The sequence below is a fragment of the Danio rerio genome, chromosome 7, assembly GCF_049306965.1.
Source record: "Danio rerio strain Tuebingen ecotype United States chromosome 7, GRCz12tu, whole genome shotgun sequence".
NCBI classification, from domain to species: domain Eukaryota; kingdom Metazoa; phylum Chordata; class Actinopteri; order Cypriniformes; family Danionidae; genus Danio; species Danio rerio.
This window is the reverse complement of record NC_133182.1, coordinates 6,095,283-6,119,961: the sequence shown is the minus strand read 5'-3', so window position 1 is coordinate 6,119,961 and position 24,679 is coordinate 6,095,283. Positions and strand designations below refer to the sequence as shown.

At 37.6% G+C, this 24,679-nt stretch overlaps 8 protein-coding genes across 8 annotated transcripts; all 8 read left to right on the top strand.

Annotated features, from left to right (window-relative positions):
- The first annotated feature begins 5,775 nt into the window (after window positions 1-5,775).
- On the top strand, window positions 5,776-6,362 carry h2ax2 (H2A.X variant histone family member 2). Its single transcript, NM_001386371.1, has one exon. It carries the CDS (start codon window positions 5,843-5,845, stop codon window positions 6,224-6,226), a length of 384 nt encoding a protein of 127 aa, NP_001373300.1. The 5' UTR covers window positions 5,776-5,842; the 3' UTR covers window positions 6,227-6,362.
- Window positions 6,363-6,860: 498 nt separating this feature from the next.
- Window positions 6,861-7,379, top strand: LOC137496133 (histone H3). The gene has a single exon (XM_068222525.2). It carries the CDS (start codon window positions 6,900-6,902, stop codon window positions 7,308-7,310), a length of 411 nt encoding a protein of 136 aa, XP_068078626.1. The 5' UTR covers window positions 6,861-6,899; the 3' UTR covers window positions 7,311-7,379.
- Window positions 7,380-10,033: 2,654 nt separating this feature from the next.
- Window positions 10,034-13,319, top strand: si:ch73-368j24.10. The gene has a single exon (XM_001335178.7). The coding sequence runs from the start codon at window positions 10,046-10,048 to the stop codon at window positions 10,418-10,420; it is 375 nt and encodes a 124-aa protein (XP_001335214.1). The 5' UTR covers window positions 10,034-10,045; the 3' UTR covers window positions 10,421-13,319.
- On the top strand, window positions 11,749-19,203 carry si:ch73-368j24.13. The gene is made up of 3 exons (XM_001334835.9): window positions 11,749-12,169; window positions 15,589-15,600; window positions 18,778-19,203. Exons 1-3 carry the CDS (start codon window positions 11,784-11,786, stop codon window positions 19,163-19,165), a joined length of 786 nt encoding a protein of 261 aa, XP_001334871.2. The 5' UTR covers window positions 11,749-11,783; the 3' UTR covers window positions 19,166-19,203.
- si:ch73-368j24.3 lies at window positions 16,229-16,916 on the top strand. The gene has a single exon (XM_009302906.5). The coding sequence runs from the start codon at window positions 16,260-16,262 to the stop codon at window positions 16,569-16,571; it is 312 nt and encodes a 103-aa protein (XP_009301181.3). The 5' UTR covers window positions 16,229-16,259; the 3' UTR covers window positions 16,572-16,916.
- si:ch73-368j24.9 lies at window positions 17,323-18,786 on the top strand. Its single transcript, XM_009302907.5, has one exon. The coding sequence runs from the start codon at window positions 17,341-17,343 to the stop codon at window positions 17,713-17,715; it is 375 nt and encodes a 124-aa protein (XP_009301182.1). The 5' UTR covers window positions 17,323-17,340; the 3' UTR covers window positions 17,716-18,786.
- A 2,408-nt stretch (window positions 19,204-21,611) lies between the features above and the next one.
- Window positions 21,612-22,148, top strand: LOC564610 (histone H4). Its single transcript, XM_068222533.1, has one exon. The coding sequence runs from the start codon at window positions 21,643-21,645 to the stop codon at window positions 21,952-21,954; it is 312 nt and encodes a 103-aa protein (XP_068078634.1). The 5' UTR covers window positions 21,612-21,642; the 3' UTR covers window positions 21,955-22,148.
- Window positions 22,149-23,184: 1,036 nt separating this feature from the next.
- On the top strand, window positions 23,185-24,679 carry si:ch73-368j24.8. The gene has a single exon (NM_001386568.1). The coding sequence runs from the start codon at window positions 23,207-23,209 to the stop codon at window positions 23,579-23,581; it is 375 nt and encodes a 124-aa protein (NP_001373497.1). The 5' UTR covers window positions 23,185-23,206; the 3' UTR covers window positions 23,582-24,679.

Below are 24,679 nucleotides of genomic sequence, written 5' to 3'. Positions count from 1 at the left end.
TGTTTTATTCTCAACAGTGTTTATTTCAAAATGTATGGGATACTTGTATTTTTGTACAGATTGTCTAAAATATGTCAAATAAAATTCAATTCAGTTCAATTGAGGACTTGAGTTATGATGATCATGAACGATATTAAGTTATGTACATTTTTATATAATCTTTCACAAAGTTTTAACTGATTGTTTGATTTTAAATAAATAAATAAATAAGTAAATAAATAAATAAATAAAACAATGATCCCAAACTTTTGGTAGTGCACATCTTGCTGATGCTTACATTTTTCATTACAAAAATATATGTTTTTAGCCAAAAATTTAAATAAAATAACTATGTATTTGTTTTATTTCCTGTACTGTCTAGACTCTGGAGAACAGATAGATGGCAGTTTACATGTTTGCCCTCTTTAGATTTATGGTTTTGTTGTCATTTCTGTATAAATAGCTTTTAAACATTTGGACAAAACATAAATGGTGGTAATTTAAATGATAATCAGATACTCACAGAGAATGAGGGATGCCACACACCGCCCCATACTGCCTCAAAGAAATGTCCAAAAGCAGATACTTCCTTGATTGAGCAGTCATTTATACTTTAAGAAAAAGGGAGGGTCTAATAAAAAAAATGTTGTTTAATTTCTTTTTTAGCATTATTATTATTATTATTAATAAAAGTTATGTCCTGTGCTCTGCTAAACAGCATTATAACAACTACGATTAACTAATAAATATGTGGATGCACTCCATAAATGCCCTTTAGCTTCTGAATAGATGGTGCTTGCTATACATTCACTGGCCACTTTATTAGGTACACCTGTCCAACTGCTCGTTAACGCACATTTCTAATCAGTCAATTACATTGCAGCAACTCAATGCATTAAGGCATGTAGAAATGGTCAAGGTGATTTTCTGCAGTTTAAACCGAGCATCAGAATGGGGAAGGAAGGTGATTTAAGTGACCTTGAACATGGCATGGTTGTTGGTGCCAGACGGGCTGAGTATTTCAGAAACTGCTGATCAACTGGGATTTTCATGCACAACCATCTCTAGGGTTTACAGAGAATGGTCCGACAAAGAGATAATATCCAGTGAGCGGCAGTTCTGTGGGCTGAAATGCCTTGTTGATGCTAGAGGTCAGAGGAGAATGGCCAGACTGGTTCTAGCTGACAGAAAGGCAACAGTAACTCAAATAAGCACTCGCTACAACTGAGGTCTGCAGAAGAGCAAATCTGAACACACAACACGTCCAACCCTGAGGTGGATGGGCTACAGAAGCAGTCCTGTCAGCTAAGAACAGGAAACTAAAATCCGCACAGGCTCATCTATGTCACTATGTCACTAGATTATCTATGTCAGGATTAAGGCAGTTCTGAAGGCAAAAGGGGGTCCAACCCAGTACTGAGGTGTACCTAATAAAGTGGCCGGTGAGTGTATAGTGCTTACTGTATACCTGGTATTCAGAAAAGGTTAGTTAGTTTCATCTCTGTTATGCTAATCTCAGCATATAAAGTACTTCTTAAAGTCACTAAAGTGCTTCAAATACTCTTTAGAGTTTGGCCAGACAGGGCTGATTCTAGTGAACAGACCAGAACATGTTTAAAAAGGGCACCTGCAAAATCAGCTTCTGGAAGCTGTGTGTGGATATAGTGTGTGTGCAGTCATATTGGGGTTATAAAAGCAGAGCAAGTCTCTTTTAAAATTTCCTGATGTTAAAATAGGATCTTTATTCCAGTGATTTTGAGTCCCACCGCAATGTACCACAGGAGTGTGGTTTTCCTTGCGCAGTAAATTGATTGACCGTAGTATGCCATAGTAACGTGTATAAACATGTCCACACAACAGGATTTGCAAAGAAACTAGGATTAAAAGATCTGTTCAGCTCTCTGTGATCAGCTGTAGCTCAAGAATGAGATGTACAAGTTTAATATGTCTTTAAAACAGTGCATGTTTGTAATAAAGGCAGTTAAATACTTAGGAGTTCATAACCGCTGGAATCACCACAGCCGATGTCAGTACAACTATACGAGGACGCTTAAGTACAAACACACAACAAGGAGTGCCGGTTTATGGGCGTTAAATCTTGCTTCTGAAAATTCTCATATTCAGCAGGGTGTAATAAATAATCTAATGGGTATTTTGAGTGGAAACTTTACAGACACATTCTTGAGACACTAAAGACTTTTTATACATATTGTAAAAGGGGTAAAATAGGAACACTTTAAAGAGGCAGCCTAAAACAACAAAATACCACACTGAACTACAGACATGCTGAAGTAAACTTTTTAACTTATCTGTCGCAAAAATCCCACTGCTAAAAAAAGGAAAATTCTGCAAGATTTTTTTTTTTTTTGGTATTTTCACAGCAAAACACAATGATCGAAGCAAATAAATAACTTTGAATAAGGCTGTACGCTTTCATTTTTTTGCCACAAATTAAACAAAATGTCCCTGCCTAGTCCTGAAGGATGGCTCGTTTTTCATTGGGAGAACAGCAAAGCGCTTTGCAAATACCTGTATACTGTATGTAAACTCAGAGAAATACATATAGTTTAAATGTCTAATTGCAGAAGAATACCTCATGTCTATGCAAAACAGAAAACTGTATTTCGGTAATAGTGGTACAGTACAACAATGCAAAAAAAAAAAAAAAAACAACAATTCAATAATAATGATTATTGTAATTATTGTAATGATTAAATCACACTGAACTGAGCTAAACTGAACTGAACTTATACACTAAAACTGAACTACACTGTTCCAGTTACTATGACCATTTATGTGAAGCTGCTTTGACACAATCTACATTGTGAAAGCGCTATACAAATAAAGCTGAATTGAATTGAATAATAACGAACAGAAGACAATAATATTTATGAATTTGTTGAATAATTACAATGTGCAAATGAATACAGACAATATCACGCACCAGTTATTGTGTATATTTTAAAGCGCTACTGAACTGAGGACATATGGTTCTGCTTCATGGTGTGGGAAACAGGCCTGACACTTTCGCAGATAGTAGCCCTCACTGCTTTTCTCGCCTTAGAAAATAAGTGTCTGCTAAATACATAAACGCTGTGAGAGCATGTTTTAATGAGGAGATTAAGGCAGTGATGCCTTAACATTCTCAGAATAACACTATTCTGACTATATCTCAGAATAACACAATGAGCAAGTGAGTGCAAAAATGCTATCTATTAACCTGATCAGTAAATAAAACCACCAAAAAAAGGCGTAACAACAGGCTGAGAATGTGTGAAACGCCCTGTCCTAATTAAAAAAACAGCTAAAAGCAGCCTAAACTGGTTGATTGGTGCATCAGTGTGGTTATTATGGTAAACACAATATTATGGTGGTAAATTATTTCTAAGTTACTAAGTTTACAGTACGTTAATATCACTACAATATTATGGACTGAAAGATCTGCTGTAAATGCTGCTCTCCGAGTGTAAACATGTAACGTTAAACACTGCAATCAAACTATTATTGTTGATTTTCGTTGCATTTTGTGATAGGAATAACACACAGCTTTCTGACGCTACTGAATGTTACAGAGGTTTTTTTCTCTCATTTGTTGTGCGATATCAAACATTGCATGAAAAAATACATGCTTCCAGCAGCTCCTCGAATCAAATATCTCGTTTGTCACGAGGGGCATGAATGATATTCCTGAATGAAAGAGCCAAACTGCAGTTAAAGTCCACCATTTAATAATTTGTCAAATAATTCAATTACTGATGTCCATGTAAACACACCCACATAGCAAAATTTCTCTGGCCCAGCTCTGGCCCACACAATCAGGTTTTGCTTGGCCCACATGCCGCAGTAAATTACGGTACATGACTGGACCAAATCTGGCTTCCAGACAAGGGCCAAACATGGACCATATCTGGGCCAAGTCTCAGCCAAGTTAATAACTCATAACTGGGCCTGAACTGGGCCAGATAGGTTGGTGTGTCACGATTGCAATGAAATTGATAAACCCATGGAGTGATGCGCTTTAGGCACACTATGGGCACGCTTTTTCTCAAAGTGACCTGATTGGTAGATTTTTTTTTTCTTTACTCAAAAAGGATTTTAGTGTATTTTAAATGTGGGTCAAAACTGGCCAAACTCAAATGGCCCACTTATCAAATTTTAAAATCTGGGCCAAATACTACGTTTTTCATCTGGCCCAAATCTTGTGTGCCGCCTTAAAGACGGTGCCACCTCTGCCAAACCCGGGCCATGTTTGGCCCACATGCTGTATGCCAATGCCGGATGAATGCCTGCTGTGCCAGCTTTATGCCAAATCTGGGCCAGAATTTTTTGCTACTAGGGCAGTCACTGTCTTTCTGCCTTGCATCTGTGTGTTTGTTTTGCCTCTGTGAAAATCAGCGCGTGCCCAAACCGACACTCCCATTTTTATGGACCTTCCCTCTTCTGACACCCCCCAAAACATAGCTGGACACAACCACTTTCCTGACTTTTTCCAAAGTAGAGGTGTGAAAACAACATGCTGAAAGGGAGAGTTTCATGGCCCTTTAAGCAGGGTTGGAACTAAACTGTGCAGGGCTGCGGCCCTCCAGGAAGTTTGACATTCGGGAGTTCGACATTCCTGATGTGATTATTTTACTTTAAAACACCTTTACATCAAATAATACAAAAGCATGGTTTGAACAAAATGTATTGCATTCAATGTTACTTCTTACGCTCCATGGCTGTGTGGAGTTTCACAAAAGCTTCAAAAACTATAATCATTTTGTGAAGTAGTTTATTTAAAACAACCTGAAGTAGTGATGGGTCGTTCATGAATGATCCGTTCATTTTGAGTCCTCAATCGAGTCCTCTGATTCGTTCATCCGCGCGTGAGCACATTTGTGCAGGTAGTATCGTTAATTTCAAGTCATCACAATGGCAGAAGCCAATCATATGCGTTTAAAGCCGGAAAAAGAATTGATCCGCTCACCTCTCGAGTCCTCTATCGGGTCTAAGTCACTCGTTCATCACAGGCCAATCATATGCGTTTAGAGCCGGAAAAAGAATTGAACCGTTCATCTCTCGAGTCCTCGGGTTTGAGTCATTCTGTCACGTGATGAACGAACGATCAAGGCTCCTATCGGCTTAGACTGCATTGATTAAGATTATATGTGACTGTCAGTGTAACGTGAATGAACCCCTGACATTTGAAGACATGAAGAGGTGAGCTGAGCAAAGAGACAACAATACCTTCATAGACAAAAGAGCAGGTGAACATTGAATTATCATTTTCTCCTTCTTATATTCTATTTATGACTTATATGTCGTGCAATCAACCTTTTGGGCTAGTTGTAGATGTGTTTGGAAGCAATTCGTAACATTTTAATAATATTTTGGCAAATTGAACCAAATGAACGAAATCACTCGAAAAAAGATTCGTTCATCTTAATGAACGAGACTCAAAGATCCGAGTCAGTAAAATGATCCGAACTTCCATCACTAACCTGAAGTTGGGAAAACCTTTTTCACCCAATACTGTATTTAAATGTGATAAAAAATAGGCTTAATATTGCATCTATTAGCACTATATTACATGTTATAAAACAATATTTTTTGCGTGTTCAACAGAAAAAAGAATCGCAAACAAATTTAAAACAACCGAGTTAAATAATGACAGAATTTACATTTGTGTGTGAACTGTCCCTTTAACGGCCGTCTACAACGGAAAGAGGTGTGGCTTACAGTTCGAAGCGAACGTCGCTGATTGGTTTGTAACATATTCAGCCTCCAGCCAATAGAACCCTCGCATGCTTTCTTTTAAAAGGCACATCACCAAGACTCGAGCCACTGTTAGTGTGCGTTGCAGAGAGACTGTATATCAAACAAAATGAGCGGAAGAGGTAAAACCGGAGGAAAAGCCCGCGCTAAGGCCAAGACTCGCTCCTCCAGGGCTGGTCTGCAATTCCCAGTCGGCCGTGTTCACAGACTTCTTCGCAAAGGCAACTATGCAGAACGCGTCGGTGCTGGAGCTCCAGTGTATCTGGCCGCTGTGCTCGAGTATTTGACCGCTGAGATCCTGGAGTTGGCTGGAAACGCCGCTCGTGACAACAAGAAGACCCGTATCATCCCCAGACACCTTCAGCTGGCAGTGCGCAATGATGAGGAGCTGAACAAGCTTCTCGGTGGAGTGACCATCGCTCAGGGCGGTGTACTGCCCAACATCCAGGCTGTGTTGTTGCCCAAGAAAACCGAGAAAGCAGCCAAGAAGTAAACGGTGAAAATCGTTTCAAAACCAAAGGCTCTTTTAAGAGCCACCCATTTCCCCCTTAAAAGAGTGATCTACTTCTGTTAGGTTGAGCTTGTAATTTAATAAACCCAACTAAAGTTTTGTACAAATAAACTTGTAAGACGTTTAATACCACACATATTAAAAACAACTCTTTTGTAATATAAGCGTATTTTAATAAAGCTCTGAATATCCCTGTCCAAGATAGTTTTAAAGCACATTTACAACCGCATTTACAAACTGCTTCACATGTTGAATGGATTTAAAACATCCAAAACAATATTAAATAATAAAGCTAATAAGTTTAAAAGTAATGCTTTAATTCAGTCGCCCTGTACATAGTTTGAAAAGAAGCCCAACGCAATCTAATGATGAGTGAGAAAGATCATATGGCAAATATTTAGGGCGTTTATGATAAATAGGCTAAAATATTGTATGTTTATTTAGGCCGGAGCTTTCAAACGGGCTCCCGGGTTCAAAAAGCAAAGGCGTACAGTCATTGGTCAACTGTCGTAGAGCTAAAGCAGACAATAACCAATCAAATCGTTTGAATTCACGCAGTCCAATGAGCTCGTGGCAGCCCTGCTTTAAATACGTGGCAACGTTTACAAAACGTTACATTCGTTCACAGAATTGGAACTGTCTACAAGTAGCAGCGATGGCAAGAACCAAACAAACCGCCCGTAAATCTACCGGAGGAAAGGCTCCGAGGAAGCAGCTCGCCACTAAAGCTGCACGTAAAAGCGCACCGGCCACCGGCGGCGTCAAGAAGCCTCACCGTTACAGACCTGGAACTGTGGCTCTGAGAGAGATCCGTCGTTATCAGAAGTCCACTGAGCTGCTGATCCGCAAACTACCTTTCCAGCGTCTGGTGAGAGAAATCGCTCAAGATTTCAAGACTGATCTACGTTTCCAGAGCTCCGCTGTCATGGCCCTGCAGGAGGCCAGCGAGGCTTATCTGGTGGGTCTGTTTGAGGACACAAATCTGTGCGCCATCCACGCCAAGAGAGTCACCATCATGCCCAAAGACATCCAGCTGGCCCGCCGCATCCGCGGAGAGCGCGCTTAAACTGCTGCACCACTAAACTCAAAGGCTCTTTTAAGAGCCACCCATATCTCTCTTTAAAAGATGATTTCTAAAAAAACGTTGGCCTAGCTATTTAACTAGGAGAAAGTCTAAATGAAGACGTTAGATTAATTCACCATAATTTGTATAGCATTAATGAATTTGTAAAATTTAAGCAGCCTCACATGAAATATACTGCATTGAAACCGTGTCAATTGAGTTTTCGGTTTAGCTCAGTTTTGTGTGGTTTAAACACTACTGAGAATAAGAACACTGAAAAGCAATTTATCGATGCGCAGTTCTACAAAACTCATACCATACAAGCCAGTGGCGACAACGGCGAGGAAGCTAGTTCGAATACAAACTAAATTCGGTTTCAACCAGGGGCGTTGCTAGGGTCGAAAGGAATAAGGGGCTTAGCCCCAAAGACCCCCCCCCCCCCCCAAACCAAAAAGTCACTTTCATAAGTTGATCTACTCATCTTAATAATAGGATTAAAGATGGTTTAATGATAAATAAAGGGTTTTTGAGTTGACAGTCTATAACAATAAATTGTGAAGCTTTGTGACTTGTAACACTAAAAAAGAAAAAAATTGATAAATTACCCACTTCTTATTTACTATTCTGTTATGAGCCATATTATTCCCCTTGAGCCTCCTATCTCCTCTCCTGATTTGTAGTTTCTGTTTGTTTTTTGAAAATTAAAATTTCTGCATGTCTTCGAATCTGAAAATATGATTTATTTTATAGACCAAGTTGTTATCCAATGTGATACAAAGCAACACACATGTTTATTTGGACAGAGTGATTAACTGAGGTGTAGTGTTGTCAAGATACTGGAATTTCTAAATTCAATACCTCGCAAAATATTGATATTCAATGGGCTTTTTTAAAAAAACAATTGTATCAAAAATAGTACAAAAAATAAAGATTTAAATGCTAGAAATGTGTTTACTTCAAATTTCTTTAGAGGGAGGTTTTTAGTTTTCCTCAAAATAGGTCGATGTGGGCATTGTAGCACTTTAAATGCATGTATTGCCTGTTTCATTCACACTTGAGCAGAAATTCCATATATGCCTCACAAAAGTTGTTTTCCTATTTTAAATATTTTCAAAATGATGTTTAACAGAGCAAGGACATTTTCACAGTATGTCTGATAATACTTTTTCTTCTGGAGAAAGTCTTATTTGATTTATTTAGGCTAGAATAAAAGCAGTTTGATATTTCTTTTAAAAAACCATTTAAGGGTCAAAAAAATTAGCCCCTTTAAGCTATTTTTTTCCGATAGTCAGCATAAAAACTATCGTTATACAATGACTTGCCAAATTACCCTAACCGCCTTTAAATGTCACTTTAAGCTGTATAGAAGTTTCTTTAAAAATGTCTAGTCAAGTATTACTTACTGTCATCATGGCAAAGAGAAAATAAATCAGTTATTAGAGATGAGTTATTAAAACTATTATGTTTAGAAATGTGTTAAAAAAATAAACGGGGGCCCAGGGGCATTAGGTATTTTCATAAGAAAGTCGATTTATAATCCGCTGCTAACTGACATAGCATGTTACTGTAGAATATAGCCATAAAATAATATGCTAGATACATGAACTCACTGTCATTTAACTATTACAGAAACAGATGTGACTGGCTATATCATATCTAGATAAATATGTGTATATATATATATATATATATATATATATATATATATATATATATATATATATATATATATATATATATATATATATACATATTTATATATATCATGTCTAGAAAGCAAGTACAGTTTACATTTTTCTGACTAATTCATTTACATTAATGTGCAGCACATTTTATTGATTACCTACAGTTATGTTATTTCACCAAAACTACACACATTTTCTGCTGTAAAAACAAATATTAAGCTTCATCTGTAACTTAGCTAGAACTATTCAGTTTCGCGAAACAGTTGTATTATTACCTCATCAGCTTCAGCTGCTCAAAATAATGATGTGCAGTGGCGGAATATTTTTAAACCATGTGACAACAGAGCCACTCCCACCTGCCGGTAGAAACAGGTACTGCTGACACAAACGCTGCTTTAGGTAGAATACGCGTGATATACACGTGTTAATTGTCAGAACTTTGATAACAAAATAAATGTTATACAACCTATTTTTATTTAAGTGCAACATATTATAAAAAATCAGGGGCTTTTGACAATCCATTAGGGGCTTAAGCCCCCAAAGGCCCCCTCGCAACGCCCCTGGTTTCAACTGTCCTTAACAGTATAGCTTCAATAATAAACTTACATCGGGGAAAAATATTACCAAAAGTAAAACAATGAAGTGACTGGCGCTTGAAATCACGGACTATTTAGCAAAGAAGTGGTTCAGATTATTATAAACTCTGAGTTTGGTTTCTTAGATTATAGAACAAACGTTATCAAAATGTATAAATATGCACTACAGAAAGTTTTGTTGAGAATCGTTGTCGCTGCTGTTGGTAAAAGTAAACCAAGAAACTGTTGTGGGGTTATGGTAAATGACCTCAAACACAAGCGCGTGGGCGGAGTCAACGTTTTAAAGCCTCTGATTTGCTCTCCTACATGTCATCGATTGCTTGACCTGACCAACCAAGTCATTCCATGGGTAGAGCGGTGAATAAACCAATCACGGACCGCAGTTTTAGTTATTTTAAATTAGCATACCTGGTGCATAAAATTCCGAGCATTTCATTCATTGAGTACAATAAGCATCATGCCTGAACCAGCAAAGACTGCACCCAAGAAAGGCTCTAAGAAGGCGGTGACCAAAACCGCCGGCAAAGGAGGAAAGAAACGCAAGAGGACCAGGAAGGAGAGCTATGCAATCTACGTGTACAAAGTGTTGAAGCAGGTCCATCCTGACACTGGAATCTCCTCAAAAGCGATGGGAATCATGAACTCGTTTGTTAACGATATCTTCGAACGTATCGCCGGTGAAGCTTCCCGTCTCGCTCACTACAACAAGCGCTCCACCATTACATCGAGAGAGATCCAGACCGCCGTCCGTCTGCTGCTGCCCGGGGAACTGGCTAAACACGCCGTGTCTGAGGGCACAAAGGCCGTGACTAAGTACACCAGCTCCAAGTAAAGCGCGGAGTCAACTATGATCCAAAGGCTCTTTTAAGAGCCACCCACATATTCATATACAGAGAGCTTTCATTTTTCAAGATTTTGATTTAGTTTGTTGCAATGTTAGTTTCTATACATCTCACCATAATGATTTATTCAAAGGAAACGATGGACTGCCAAGGCTGGTTAAAGTACATTTTTAACGTTAGAATATCTACATATGTTACTAGCCAAACTAAAATTTGTTTATAAGACAGTTGACAAAAAAAAAAAAAAAAAGAAATAAGAAGAAAATAATAAAAAGAAATAAAAAGCAATGATTACAAGTCTTCAGCGTTCATCAAAATCACAACTTTTACTGCTTTTTTTAATTGCTCTACATAATTATTTGTACTATCAAGACTTATATAGTGTTTGTTTTTTACATTGATTGTTAAATTTATGTAGCCCAATACGGTCAGACTCAACCAAAAAGCGTAAAACGCCGTTAATTTGATTTATTTTTGTTATATTGTTTTCGTCAGCTTAAATTTATTTTATTTATGATATTTTTAGGTAATTTTGTTTTTCGCAGATACACTTTCCCAAAATATTATCCCAATCAATAGTAGAAAGCAGGGTTCCACACAATTCATTCACATTGTCCCAACGCAAATCAGTAAAGTTAAAATTTATACATATTTAAAAAAAAATCATATCCTGTATTCCTCAAATTCAAACGAAAATGTCACACCTTTGACTGTTTCTCTGTATTCTGAAATACATCTTTGACAGATCTCTTCTAGTTTTCCAACAAGCTGATTTCTCTCTTCCACATGCTTCAGTGTATTAGAACATGCTTAATGGTTTCTGTTCTTTCACAAAATGACTCTATCAATCTGGTTCACATTTTATTTTAATGTCCGGGGAACAATTAGGACTGGAGTATACAGAGCCAATAGTTATATCAATAATGATGATGTTGAATAAACGTCCTCCTTTTGACTCTATTCCAGTCCTCTTGCCATAGGCTTATAGCTGCAGCTTTAAGAATAATTTTATTTATATTTTGCATAATGAGTAAAGCCTATACATTTATTCTAACCTATATATTTTTAAACATCTAGATATTACAAAACAACGCCAAAAAAATAAATAGCATCTGGATGCAGCCTTTATGATGCTAAGAGATGAGTCCATATGTCTATATAAATGTCTATATATTACAAAACAAAAGCAGAAAAAAAATTCCAAAAAGGGCGCGAGATTTGGAGGGAAGTGCAGTGATTGGTTTTCAACTGAGACAGATTTTGACCAATAGGCGAGAGGTACGTTAGCTTTAAAAGCTGATTGTCGCGTCTGATAGAAATATTCGTCGATTCTTGAGAACCAACTGAACAAACATGAGTGGAAGAGGCAAGACCGGAGGAAAAGCCCGTGCTAAGGCTAAGACTCGCTCCTCAAGGGCTGGTCTGCAATTCCCAGTCGGCCGTGTTCACAGACTTCTTCGCAAAGGCAACTACGCTCAACGCGTCGGTGCTGGAGCTCCAGTGTATCTGGCCGCTGTGCTCGAGTATCTGACCGCTGAGATCCTGGAGTTGGCTGGAAACGCCGCTCGGGACAACAAGAAGACCCGTATTATCCCCCGACACCTTCAGCTGGCGGTGCGCAATGACGAGGAGCTGAACAAGCTTTTGGGCGGAGTAACCATCGCTCAGGGCGGCGTGCTGCCCAACATCCAGGCCGTGCTGCTGCCCAAGAAGACCGAGAAGGCCGCCAAAGGCAAATAATTAAGTTCGGATTTTTCAATAACTCAAAAGGTTCTTTTAAGAGCCACCCACTTACTCTTTAAAAAGCAATTTAATCAACATTATTAACATAAGTTTAATGCGTTCCTACATTGATAAACTTCCGGTGACCTGTTATTGTCATTTAATTTCTCCAATTTATACGGTTCCTTTCATAACATCGATGTGTATTTGAAACTACAGGGTGGCTGCGGGGTCGTAAATTGACATGTCCAGAACTATTCCACTTCTCTTAATTCTGGTAAAAGTTGAGACTAGTGTTTTAAAATACAATTAGAATACCAATTAAGTTCAGTTTCAACTGATACAATGTTTACAACTTCAGAATTAGTAAACATACAAACGTAATCGAACATTTCAGATGAAACGACAAACAAAAGCAAAACTATTCACCAGCATGTGAAATTCCTGGGTTTTAAAGACTTTGAAACAATGTATTGTGCAATAAATGTTCAAAACATTGGAGTCTTAAAGTCTTATTTCAAAATTAAGATTTAGGCCTCAAAGTATCAGATTAACTGAAATCTTGTCTTGTAGTTGAAGGATTCGGATTTCTGCTTTCCAATCCGTCTCATCATGGACCAACGTTTATCCTTTTCATCATCCTGTTTCTCAGTATTTAACTGTGAATTGATTTTAACTAATGAATAAGTTATAACTGCTTACTGCAAGAATGTTCTGTGTCCTTGTTTCTCTTTTTGCCTGTCTATTTTAACTTTGTTTTCAGGAGACACACAAACCAGGTCATAGGTCATGGAGATTGCTCTCTCACTCTCCCCATCTTTTCCTATGACTGGAGGTCCAATACAGAGGAAAAGAAGGGCATCAGGTCGCCATCCATATCTGGGGACAGATACAAGGCTTTCTTTGACGCACACATTAAGGCCATCCATATCTGGACGTAGATACTATGTTTCTTTGACGCATGTATTTAGAATTGTCTATTTCTGTTGTAACCAATGAGAACTGTTTACCTGGATCCCACCCTTTCTGGACTTGTGTAAAGAGTATAATTGTTTGATTGTTGAAACTGTAAGCAGAGTGGCCTAGGAACTCATTGCGAGTGTTGAAGCTGGCTTCTGCGAATGAAACTGCAAACTATCTTCAGTAAACTTGATTTATTTTTTTTTTTATCTCTGACTCCGGCTCTTCTTCATCTACCAGACTGGTCATTCATTGGGTTAAACTGTAAACTATCTCTACATAGTTCTTAAATGATAGTAAACCCGTTTAAATTTTCCTATGTAAACCCATTTGGGCTGACACTCATCCAATCACAAACAATCCACATGCTGGATATAAAACATGCAGGATAAATTGGCAGTGCATTGCGCTGTGGTGACCCCTGATTAATAAAGGGACTAAGCTGAAAAGAAAATGAATGAAGATGCTGATGATTGTTAAACACGTCAGTATTTAGAAAAGGGTCCATTGCCAATAACTGGGTCATTCAATGAAACGGGTGCCATTTGTGTCCCTAACATTTAATGAGCTGCATGAAGCAAAAAAAATGTTCTAAAATGTGTTTCCGAAGCGTGAAGTAATTAATTCAAGAGTTTTTGCAAGCAGGATATATTAAAAATTATTATTATTAAATAGTAATATTCTTTTTTTAATACTTTATAATTACACAACAAACTTCACATGTCCACGCTGACTAAAATATCAACAAATAAAACTTTCTTTTCCTCCCAAATTGTTATTGTTTTGATGTTTATAGGTTTGTTTCTATTTCCATAAGATATATTTATTTTATAAAATTTATATTTTTTGTGAATATTTCATGATTTTTGTGCGTCCCTCAGTTTGACTTGGCACCCCGTCACACTAACTTGTTTCATCTATAAATAATGTACTTTTGCTTTAAATGGCATCTTGTTAGACAGGGTCAGTCAAGCTCAACCCAACCACTCTGTCATGCAAAATAGATAGGGTAAACTTAGTATTATTATTTTTACATATATAAAGCAAAGAAGAGTAAATTTGAGATTCAATGAATGTATGCTAGGTGAAGAACCTGAAGATTTCCGGCAATTTTGGATGCACTTTACCACCCTGTCACATACCACCATGTCACATTTTTTATTAAGACAGGGTGGTAAGGGATGTGATTTAATGGTTCTGCATCACATTTGAATGTGAAGATGTATGAAATCAAAGATTCTAATATAGGGCTAATCAATAATTCAGTAATTTTCTTTTCAATTTAACTGTTTGGTCTCTCACACACTTCCTTATTTTCTTCACACCTTGATTTTTAGTCATACACTCATTACCCTTCACTCAAACTCAAAGAGTAGCACACAGTTCAGATTAAACATTATTGGACATACAGTGCTCAGCATTCATTAATTTTTATTTTTTTTCCGGCTTAGTCCTTTTATTAATCTGGGGTTACCACAGCAGAATAAACCGCCATATGTTGTACATACGCTGCGGATGCCCTTCCGTCTTGGGAAACATCTATACTCATTCACACACATACACTACGCACAATTTAGCTTACCCAATTCACATAAACCAGGTCTTTGGACTTTTGGGGAAAACCTGAGCACCCGGAGGAAACCTACGCCAACACGGGGAGTACATGCAAACTCTACACAGAAATGCCAGCTGATCCAGCCAAGGTTAGAACCAGCGACCTTCTTGCTGTGAGGCGACCATGCTACCCACTGCACCACAGTACCGCCCCTAGTGCTCAGCAAAAATAATATTTAAAAAATCTCTAAAGATCTCTTTTGAATGACGTTTCTACAGGATGCTTTACAGTCAACACCAGAATCATACAGTAGCAAATACCAAAGCCAAAACTGGAACTGATCTAACAAAAAAAGTAGGTCGCAATCCAGAAAGGAGTACACCCACTTTGTATATGTTTGGGGGAAACATTTAACAAAATTTTAATAAAGAGGAAAAATATTAAATATTTGTTAATTTTGCACTTTTTTAATTAAAAATTTTCTATTCCTAAAGTTGTTTAAAATGTTGTTGAGATCGGAATGTGCAGGAGGGTTTTCTTTGTTATGGCACAAAAAGCAAATATAAATAAATAAATAAATAAATAAATAAATAAATAAATAAATAAAAAATATATGTGTAAGAATGTTACAAACAATATCCCATTTGGTTTTGGCAGTCCATCTTACCTCGATGGTCTAATTTTACATACTCCAAAATAAAAACTATGTATTTTTAACTTTACAAACTACCCTGTTTAAAGGTTTTTTTACAGTCATTGGTTTACACTGGTTAAAATACACATTGTCCATACCACAGTCACAGTGAACAACCCTGTCACAGCAGATACCACCCCATTACACTGTCATTTTCTTTAAGGTTTATGGAAATTAAATGTAATGTTACATAAATTGATGTTGAATGGTGTTCTTGCTGTGTGAACTAAATTAAAAATGTAGGTTGATTTGTGTTGTAAGTGAATTTGTTTTTTTTTTAATAAAAACGACGAGGCAACCGAGATGTCAAATTTATTTTTCAAAGTTAAAATGTAATAATCAAAAACATTTATTAAACTACAGACTTTCTATTTATAGCTGCATAAATGAAGACATTTTTTTACTTGGAAAACATTTAAAATTAAAAAGCAATTTGTTATTTTACTACTGTAATAACAAACATATTGTCCGTGAATGGGTGGTACAAGAGAGACTCTCTTACCTAAAGAAAAGCAATACAATTATTAAGGATTTTGAGCCTGAGTTGGGCAAACAGCTGTTTTGGAGGGTAAAGAAAACTTTTAAGTTATAGTTTTTTTTATGTTTTAAGTTTGTACTTAATGACAATTTTGAAAATTGCAAAATGGAAATGGCACCCGTTTCATAAAATGACTCAACTCTGTTGTATAATATTATTTTTAAGGCTTTTGGGTGAACTGTCCCTTTAAATGTAGAATCTAAAGCAAACTACACTGAGTTACGAGGCCTGTAGATCGACGCGCCTATTGTGGCGTTGTAGCTCCGCCTTGCGTGTTTCAACTAGGTCGTCTAAGCGACTGTAAAGCTTCTTCAGTGTCGCAAAGCTGAACATTCAGAAACTTGACTGTAGAAGATCATCATGTCTGGAAGAGGCAAAGGCGGCAAAGGACTGGGAAAAGGAGGCGCTAAGCGTCACCGTAAAGTTCTACGTGATAACATTCAGGGAATCACCAAACCCGCCATCCGTCGTCTCGCTCGACGTGGTGGAGTCAAGCGTATCTCCGGTCTGATCTACGAGGAGACCCGTGGAGTATTGAAGGTGTTCCTTGAGAACGTGATCCGTGACGCTGTTACGTACACCGAGCACGCCAAGAGGAAGACCGTGACCGCCATGGATGTGGTGTACGCGCTGAAACGACAGGGACGCACTCTGTATGGATTCGGCGGTTAAACGTCCACAACCGATTCTAAAACCAAAGGCTCTTTTAAGAGCCACCCACACTGTCATAAAAGAGGCTTTTTGTATTGTTTGCCCATAGTTATACTATCGCCAGATATAATAAAAATATTACCATTTTATTTAATTCTTTAGTTTAAGTGGATTATTGTACATGTAGAACATTTGCAGTAATTGTTTACATTAACATTACCAGAAATTAGTTACCAAATACCAATGTATAGTTTTTAAATTATTAAAAATCTCTAGCCGTGTAACCTAGTGTTCTAGTGTGTTTGTGTAAAATCTACACAAAAGACTAGTCGCATCACTAATTTATGGAATAAAACTTACTTTAAACATTAGTGAGGCTATTCTTTTTTTACAGAAGTCTGTATGATATAATTTAATTGAATGAGCTGCTTGTAACAATTTGTTATTAGCACCAGTTATTTATTTTTCAATACATATCAATAACTTAATTATATATATATATATATATATATATATATATATATATATATATTTCTGAGCGGGAAAAATAAAACGACCAACCACTGTATCTATGCGAAAGTGACGCATGGGTGGGGCTTACGGTTTCAAAGCATACAATTGGTAGATTTGCTTGCATACTGGTCTCCCTTTTGACCAATGAAATCATCGTCAAACATTCATTACGTCAATGCACAAATCAGAAAAGGCTGGTTCCTCCTTTTAAAATGTACATAAGAGTCCAATAAATACACAGTGTTTCTGCGTTTAGCTTATTTAGAACTATTTCAAAATGCCTGAACCAGCGAAGACTGCACCCAAGAAGGGCTCCAAAAAGGCGGTGACTAAAACCGCCGGCAAAGGAGGAAAGAAGCGTAAGAGGACCAGGAAGGAGAGCTATGCTATCTACGTGTACAAAGTGTTGAAGCAGGTCCATCCTGACACTGGAATATCCTCGAAGGCGATGGGCATCATGAACTCATTTGTTAATGACATCTTCGAGCGCATCGCCGGTGAAGCTTCCCGTCTCGCTCACTACAACAAGCGCTCCACCATCACATCGAGAGAGATCCAGACCGCCGTCCGTCTGCTGCTGCCCGGTGAGCTGGCTAAACACGCCGTGTCTGAGGGCACAAAGGCCGTCACCAAGTACACCAGCTCCAAGTAAAGCGCAGAGACGACTTCTGCAACCCCAAAGGCTCTTTTAAGAGCCACCCATACGTTCTTTAAATGAGCTTATCTTAAAAGCAGTGTTATTTGTGTACTTGAAAGAACACTCATCGATTTATTTATGCTTGTAAACATTGACTTGCATGGTCTTTCGGCGTTAATATAAATATAATTTTTATGTTAAAATAAACAAACTCAATGGTTTGTAATCACTTTAGTGTCAGTAAATAGTGAGTATTTTTCATTGGAACTAGCAGATCAACTAAAGGTGCAATAACTGGCAGATTCAGGTGAGATGGAGAACAGGAGAAAGAGAAAAGGCTCAGATCTTTCGCATTTTCTCCAGTAAATTTTATAATTGTTCTGAATACCTTATTGTTCTGAATTTTCATTGAAGATGAGCTGAATGTTTTGTTTCCTTGTTGAGCAGGACCACAATGATTAAACTATATGTTTCCTAATGTTCACCGACCACTGTCAATATTGTGTTATATATTTTTTATTTTTGGACTTTAGGTTTTTTAATAAAGTAACCAGAACATAACTTACTTTTACTACTCTGGGTTTTTGATGGAAGCTGGATTTCTTACACTGATTATTGAATTCATGTAGCTCCACCGAAAACCATAAAACGCCGTTTATTTCAGATTTATATTTTTTCTGTTGTTTTTGTCAGCTTTAATTCATTTTATTTTGTATATTTTTGCATAATTTAGTGTTTTTCATGTAGATACACTTTCCCACTCATTTTGACTATTTATCCAAGTCTTCTTGCCAGAGGCTTATAACTGCAACTTTAATGAAACTTTTTATATATAGTTTTGCATAATGGAAGTTTAGCTTAAAATATTTATTCTACCCCATAAACTTAAACGTCTATATATTACAAAACAAAGGCAGAAAAAATGCTAAAAAGGGCGCGGGTTTGCGATTTGGAGGGAAGTGCAGTGATTGGTTTTCAACTGAAACATTCTGACCAATAGGCGAGAGGTACGTTAGCTTTAAAAGCGGATTGTCGCGCCTTAGAGAGGTATTCGTTGATCCTTGAGAACCAACTGAGCAACATGAGCGGAAGAGGCAAGACCGGAGGAAAAGCCCGCGCTAAGGCCAAGACTCGCTCTTCCAGGGCAGGCTTGCAGTTTCCAGTCGGTCGCGTTCACAGGCTTCTTCGCAAGGGGAACTATGCTCAGCGCGTCGGTGCTGGAGCTCCAGTGTATCTGGCCGCTGTACTCGAGTATCTGACCGCTGAGATCCTGGAGTTGGCTGGAAACGCCGCTCGGGACAACAAGAAGACCCGTATTATCCCCCGACATCTGCAGCTGGCGGTGCGTAATGATGAGGAGCTGAACAAGCTTCTGGGTGGAGTGACCATTGCTCAAGGCGGTGTGCTGCCCAACATCCAGGCCGTGTTGCTGCCTAAGAAGACCGAGAAGGCCGCCAAAAAGTAAACTGCGAAGATAGTTTTTAAACCAAAGGCTCTTTTAAGAGCCACCCATTTCCCCCTTAAAAGAGCGATTTTATTTTCAATGTCAAGCTAGCATTTGAATAAATAAATGCCCAAATACAGTTTTGCTCAAAGTTATAAGATGTTAAATACTAAACCGTACTGCTTTTTTTTTTAGTTTGAGGGTTATAATTAAGCTTTCTGAATATCCCATTCCCTCCCTAAAGTTAGTTTACATGACGTTTACAACAGCCATCAGCTGATCAAACTTTAAATGTTAAATGAATTTAAAAGATCACAAAACCAAATTAAAATGTTAAATAATGAACATCTGATCGAGAAGGCCACCAAAAGCAAAATAAATTGGTTCGGTTTTATAATTATCCAAAAAGTGTAACCACCCACTTACACTTTAAAAGGCCATTTTTACACAAATTAGTGTTCGCTGGGTCTTAAAACGTCTGTAACATGTTTATAAGCCACCCGTGTGTTAATTTAAAATATGTAAATATAGTTTTTTGGGAGAACTAGTTCACTTTCCTTAAGTCAATTTTAAATTGTAGACTGGCGTTTTAATGCATTTTGAACACCAAAATAAGATTAGTTTCAACTGATACAATGTTTACAGCTTCAGAATAAACCTATAAACATGCTTTAACATTTCAGATGAAATTGTTACCAGAAGGGAAAATATTTTCACAAAAATCTAAAGAAAGAAAATTCCTGGGTTTCAAATGCTTTAGGACTATTTTTTTTGCAACAAATCTTCAAATTATTGAAGTCTTAAAGCCTTACTTCAAAAACTTAGATTTAGGCCTCAAAGTATTAAATTAACAGACATTTTGTCTTGTAGGTCTTGAATTATAATAAACCAGTTTTAATTTTCCTTTCAATGTAAAGTTAACCATTCGGTCCAACACTCATCCAATCACCAACAATCCATCTCAGTAAAACTTTTAACAAAACGGTTTATAACTCTGTTTACCCATATGGTTTATTTATCATCCTCACAATAATGTTTAAAAGTTCTCTGTATATTTATAGTCCATGTATGGTGAGGACACCCACCTGGGCAGGCTGTTGTGCATACATACATTTAGTTTATTATATTTTAAATTATTATTATTATTATTATTTATTATTATTATTTTTTTTGCTATGCTGAAAAATGTGTCTACATACAACTTCTTTTGACATTTTATTTAAAATATGTGGCATTTAAATAAATAATAGCAATATAATCTAAAAAAAAAGTTCTGTGTAAGTCTGAAACTTTGTCCATGGTCTTTAAAAGGTTTTAATTGGACTTTGTGAAACCCCTAAATTAGGTGAATCAGAAAGCAGCATTAAGCTGAACTGCAATTATATATTTTTAATAAAATGCGTAACGTTAAATATTTTATGAACTCTGCTCTTTCAGTGTAATTGTTCCTCTTGGTTTACTTGTTTATTATGTTAGAGTCTGCACGTGGATTTGAAAATTGGACTTGTGGTTGTAATGGGAAAAGAATATGGACAAGTTCTGTACATCTTCAATGGATTGAGTAAACAAAAGCATCCTCTATTGCTTTTCCTGATGAAATTTAGAGACCAATAATGCAAAAATGGATGCCTCCTTGTGCTGAAGACCTAAATGATCTATCATATGGTGTTATCAAGACTTTCAGAAAAGGGGAAAAATAGTGAGACTGATATCGGCTAACAGAGGACACAACAATGTCAAATGTACTCTCTTGCCCCCACTGCATTTCAAACACCTCATATAAACAGTATTTTATGTTTCGTAATACGTTACATATAAATAAATGCATATATAAATGTGTATTTTTAAAATCTTTAAATCAAAATATTAAAAGCTTTCAAGGATTTTGGATGCTGATGGTGAAGGGGTGTCACGGGCGGTGACGCAGTGGGGAGCACAATCGCCTAACAGAAAAAAGGTCGCTGTTTAGAGCGCCAGCTGGGTCAGTTGGCATCTCAGTGTAGAGTTTGCATGTTCTCCCCGTTTTGGCGTGGGTTTCCTCCTGGTGCTCTGGTTTCCCCCACATTCCAAACACATGTGGTATAGAAGACTTGTTTGAGCTAAAGAGTATGTGTGTTAATGCAAGAATATATGAGTGTTACCAAGTGTTTGGTTGTGGCTGGAAAGGCATCGGCTGGATAAGTTGCCGGTTCATTCCGCTGTGGTGAACCCTGACAAAGCCGAAAAGAAAATGAGTGAAGATGCTGATGATTAAAAAGGGTCCATTGCCAATAACTTGTATAATATTATTTTCTAAGACATTTTGAGTGAACTGCCCCTTTAAATGTTATTATTTAAAAAGCAAACTACAATCTGAGTTAAGAGACCTGAAGATTGACACGCCTATTGTGGCGTTTTAGCTCCGCCTTGCGTGTTTCAACTAGGTCGTCGAAGCGACTGTAAAGCTTCTTCAGTGTCGCTTGACTGTACATTCTGAAGCTTGACTGCAGAAAAACATCATGTCTGGAAGAGGCAAAGGCGGTAAAGGATTGGGGAAAGGAGGCGCTAAGCGTCACCGAAAAGTTCTGCGTGATAACATCCAGGGAATCACCAAACCCGCCATCCGTCGTCTCGCTCGCCGTGGTGGAGTCAAGCGTATCTCCGGTCTGATTTACGAGGAGACTCGCGGTGTGTTGAAGGTGTTCCTGGAGAACGTGATCCGCGACGCTGTAACCTACACCGAGCACGCTAAGAGGAAGACCGTGACCGCCATGGATGTGGTGTACGCGCTGAAACGGCAGGGACGCACTCTGTACGGATTCGGCGGTTAAACGTCTACATTCAGACCTAAAACAAAAGGCTCTTTTAAGAGCCACCCACATTGTCATAAAAGAGACTTTTGTGTCGTTTAAAGTTAGATTTCAGTTTTATATTTAAACTGAGGCCTACTTGTCAAGTGAAAATTATGTTTGAATGAATATTAACTATTGTTATAATCTGTAATAAACCGTTTTTTTTTTATATATTTTGTAAGGGAACATAACAGGTTAGAATGGAGCTCGAGTGTATAACTGTGTATTTTGTTTTAAAGTGTATGCTTCATACTGACAAACTTTTTATGAAACTTCTCCTGAGTTAGTTCCGGTGAGAAATTTCACGCAAAAAGTGCGAAAAAGAGCGGAGATCGCTACTTTGCTGAAGAAAAAGTCTCATTACATGAGAAAATTGTCAATATACTTCAGCACTCTCTGAAGAGGACAAGCTTAGTGTTTGCAGAAAGCTGTGTACATTGTGGTTTTAGCCTTGTGTGGAAGCATTTAGGATATAATAGTAAGCTGCTAAGTTTGCATTAAGCTAATTCATGCACTATTGTATTTATGTATTCTTGTTGTTTTATTCTGTTCAGCTTTTACGTTAGTGTTTGATTAAAAAAATAAAATAAAACCATTAGTTAAAGTCTTGACCATCTATCAGGAAGGACACTACATTAGCCGTGAATGTTTAACCATATCTTACCTACCATAAATATTAGATTTTTAGACTGCTTAAAATATCCAGCCGTATAATTCTGTTTTCTAATTGTGTGTGTGTGTGTGTGTGTGTGTGTGTGTGTGTAAAACTACACAAAAAGACTAGTCCAGTAAGTGTCATTTTTGGAATAACGCGTACTGTATAAATGAGGCATGTCCTTTTGTTTGCAGAAGCATCTATGGAATTATAATTGATTTAATAAGAAGCTTGAAAGTAGAAATTTCCTGTTAGCATCAGTTATTTGGTTTGTTTTTCATTCCATAAGAATGTTGTGTTTTAAAAAATATATAATTCTGAGCGGGAAAATAAAACGACGAACGGCCGTTCTCTATGCGGAAGCGAATCATGGGCGGGGCCTACAGTTTCAAAGCATACAATTGGAAGATTTACTTGCCTACTGGTCTCCTTTATGACCAATGAAATCAGCTTCACACATTCATTTCGCCAATGCACAAATCAGAAAAGGCTGATTGCTCCTTCTAAAATTTGCATAAGGGCCTAATAAATAGCCAGCGTTTCTGCGTAAAGGAATCAGTTCTGCTTCGAGCAAACATGCCTGAACCAGCGAAGACCGCACCCAAGAAGGGCTCTAAGAAGGCGGTAACTAAAACCGCCGGCAAGGGAGGAAAGAAGCGCAAGAGGACCAGGAAGGAGAGCTATGCCATCTACGTGTATAAAGTCTTGAAGCAGGTCCATCCTGATACTGGAATCTCCTCAAAAGCGATGGGCATCATGAACTCCTTCGTCAATGACATCTTCGAGCGCATCGCCGGTGAGGCGTCTCGTCTCGCCCATTATAACAAGCGCTCCACCATCACATCGAGAGAGATCCAGACCGCCGTCCGTCTGCTGCTGCCCGGGGAACTGGCTAAACACGCAGTGTCTGAGGGCACAAAGGCCGTCACCAAGTACACTAGCTCAAAGTAAAGCACAGTCAACTTCAACCCAAAGGCTCTTCTAAGAGCCACCCATATTTTCATCTATAGAGCTTTTTCTGTGTGATCAGTGATTCAGTAACCGTTCTTTTCAAATAGCTCCGCTCAGTGTATGGCTAACGGAAGTTTTGTTTGAAGGCTTTACACTTAAAGTGTATCTTTTACTATTAAATTTTAATAACTCCTTGCGTACAGACTCTAAAATATATACATTTTAATTACAAATGTCTACAATAGGGATAATACAGTTCTGATAATATGTGTCAGTATTCAGTCTTGGGTCACATGGTCAATACAAAATCGGTTGAACACGGGCGGCCCTTTTCCTGCTCTGGAGTTTATTCTCTGGCTCAATTGCTGTAAGACTCTGGGGCCTACTCTCAGTTCTTTGTCTCTTCCTCTCTTAGCTAACTTTATTTACATTTAAGCTGGTGCAATTAAAGTGTTTTTAACATTTCATACACTTATTTTCTAACTGATTCAGTTGTAGCCATTGCAAATTATTGTCTTTAAATTATTTCATTTTCAAGTATTCTGTGAATTATTTTTGCTCTATATTGCAATAGAGTGGAGGAACTATGACGTCAATTTGTATGCAAAAACCCGGAAGCGAGTTAGCATTTTAGCAGTTCCGGTTCCCTCATCCCTAAGTCAATTGGGTTTTTGAATGGGGTTTCAGTAAAATTGCTTAAATAAGGTTCGTGGCAAACACAAACTCAAGATACTTCCATGTTTTGTTCTACGACATAAAACACATCAGTTAAAGCACAAGCTTGAATTTTTAATTTGTCCATGCTTCTTTAAAAAGATGGTTGCTATCAAGTTGCTAAATGGGACTACAGGCAGTGTTATTATTTATAATACACATTATACGTCATCGAGCTAATCTGGTCTAGAGCGCAGCCCGCTTGTGTTTGGCATTTGGATTTGTCTGTTATTTAGGTATTTTCATGAGTAGTGTTTTATAGTTTGTAGTATTTTTCTAATTGGGAGTTAATACTGTGTGTAAATAATGCCTTCACTTGTAAAAACTGTCGAGACAGATTCATTTGTTAATCATTTATTTTAATTAAATGATATTATGAAGATA